This window comes from Athene cunicularia (assembly GCF_003259725.1).
Source record: "Athene cunicularia isolate RWA chromosome 25 unlocalized genomic scaffold, athCun1 chr25_part1, whole genome shotgun sequence".
In the NCBI taxonomy this organism is placed as follows: Eukaryota; Metazoa; Chordata; class Aves; order Strigiformes; family Strigidae; genus Athene; species Athene cunicularia.
The window spans coordinates 319833-321738 of NW_020799134.1; the positions used below are offsets into that span (position 1 = coordinate 319833).

The window sequence follows — 1906 nt, forward strand, 5'->3', positions numbered from 1 at the left end:
AATCACCACATAATTTAGCAACCAATTAAGATATAATTGCAGCATTCCTAAACTTAACAAGCCAATAAAGGAAGAATCATGCATGATTTTTTTTTTCCTTAATTTGAATTTTAAATGTTCTTCCTGCTATTTACTGCCATCTTTGTTCATGGCAAAGTCTTCTTCATAATCTAAAAAAGTGAGTAAGAAAATAATACCAGAGATTGCTGGGATTTTATGAGCTCCAAGGAATTGGAATAGCAAACGATAAAATGATATATTGCCTGTAAGGCAACACTAGTTTTCCCACCTTTTCCCCCCCCCCCTCCATGTATTTTTAGCCAGAAATTATTATTTCGTATTGTACTTAACGATGTCTGACTAAGGGAAAATACACCCTGTCAAAAAAAAAAAAAAAAAAGAAAAAAAAAAGGGGGGGTGGTATTACTCATTGTTTACATTTATCTATGATTACCTCCTTACTAACTGGTATGGTATGATTTAAATTATGATCTGCCCGGTACTTAAAATTTACTCACCGGCAAATTTCCCCCAGAGAAGGCTCCAAAGAGGAAGAGAGAGGAAGAACGTTGTGAGACACTTATTATGATGCGCCATAAATTTAATGAAAAGTAGAATTAAAAAAAAACAAACAAACATACAGCATAAGAAAGCAGTAGGGTTGAACAAGGATAAAACTAATCATCCATTTGAAGGCAATGCTTTACAGCTGGACGCCCAGCTCCTACGTGCAACAGTACGAGTTACATTTTTCACCTCGTTGATAACAGAGAAAGGCATTAAATCAGAAATGCCAAGCTCCTGCAGTCCCATTAGCTTAGGGAAAAGCTGAGGGTGGTCAGCAAGCATATGGCCGTGGTCATGAACTCAGTCGTGCATCCGGATCACGCTTTGAAGCTTCTGGTGTTTTTATTTTTTTCTTCCCCGTGGCTTTATCATGGCCCGCACCGGTTGTAACGACGGTAGGACCTCCCATAGAGGCCACCTAGACCTGAATATCCAAGGCTCCCGAGTCCCAAGGAGCTGCCGGAGGAGATAGGGACCCCCCCAGCGCTGAGAGCATCCCCTACAGCTGCAGATGCTGAGGATCCCACTGTGGTATTTTGTGGGAAGGAGCTGAGGATGGGGCCGGGCAGGGTCACCACCACGGGAGAGGGCTGGATCACGTACGTCGAGTCCTGGCACTGCCTGACGCAGGGCTCGTTGCAGCTATTCGCCAGTGGCGTTGGGCCACAGCTGGTGGGAGGGCACAGGTCGTAGCAGGACATGGCTGTGAGATGGAACTAAGTCTGAAACACAGAGGAGAAACTAAGTACAAGGAAATAGTTGTGGTTATGTTATTAAGCTGCTAAGATGATGGAAAACGCAAGAAACCAACTGGAGACTATGTGGAGAGCGGAATAATGAGTTAGTGTTAGGTTGAAAGGACACTTCAAAGAAACCCAAACTCCTCTGTGCTACAGAGGACAGCACAAGGGGTAGCTCTACTTGCTCCTGAGTGGCCTTTGATATCTCATTTCCCACAAGTCTTCCAGGATTTGGAATAGGTGGGAAACACGGGACAAGGCTTAAGATCTCCGGTATGATACGCCTAGGAGAAACTTCACCCACAACAGAAGGAAGGAGAAAAAAAATCTTCATGAGGTAGAAGCTGCTTGATAATGGGACACCTGTGAAAGGGAGATTTTATCCTTCCCACAGACGGGCTTGGCTCTTAAACAGCAAAAGAATAAATATTCTGCCTAATTCTTATTTAATCATCCCCCTTTCTTTGTGCTTATTTTCTCTTACATCAGTCTTACAGAGAAAGGAACTTTCTGTCTGTTTCTGAAGGCGGGCGGGGGGGGGATAGAAGTCGACAGTGTCCAAAATCATTCGATAAGCAAATAGAGAGGGTGGAAGCTTT

The 1906-nt window shown here is 43.5% G+C and overlaps 1 protein-coding gene across 1 annotated transcript in view; it reads right to left on the reverse strand.

Moving 5' to 3' along the window:
* The window catches only part of LOC113488628 (feather keratin-like), a 1673-nt gene extending 405 nt beyond the window's left edge, over positions 1 to 1268 (reverse strand). Inside the window, exon 1 of the mRNA XM_026863908.1 lies at positions 1071 to 1268. Within this exon, the coding sequence (XP_026719709.1) occupies positions 1071 to 1268 (198 nt within the window). The remainder of the gene's footprint in view (positions 1 to 1070) is intronic.
* Positions 1269 to 1906: the final 638 nt, after the last annotated feature.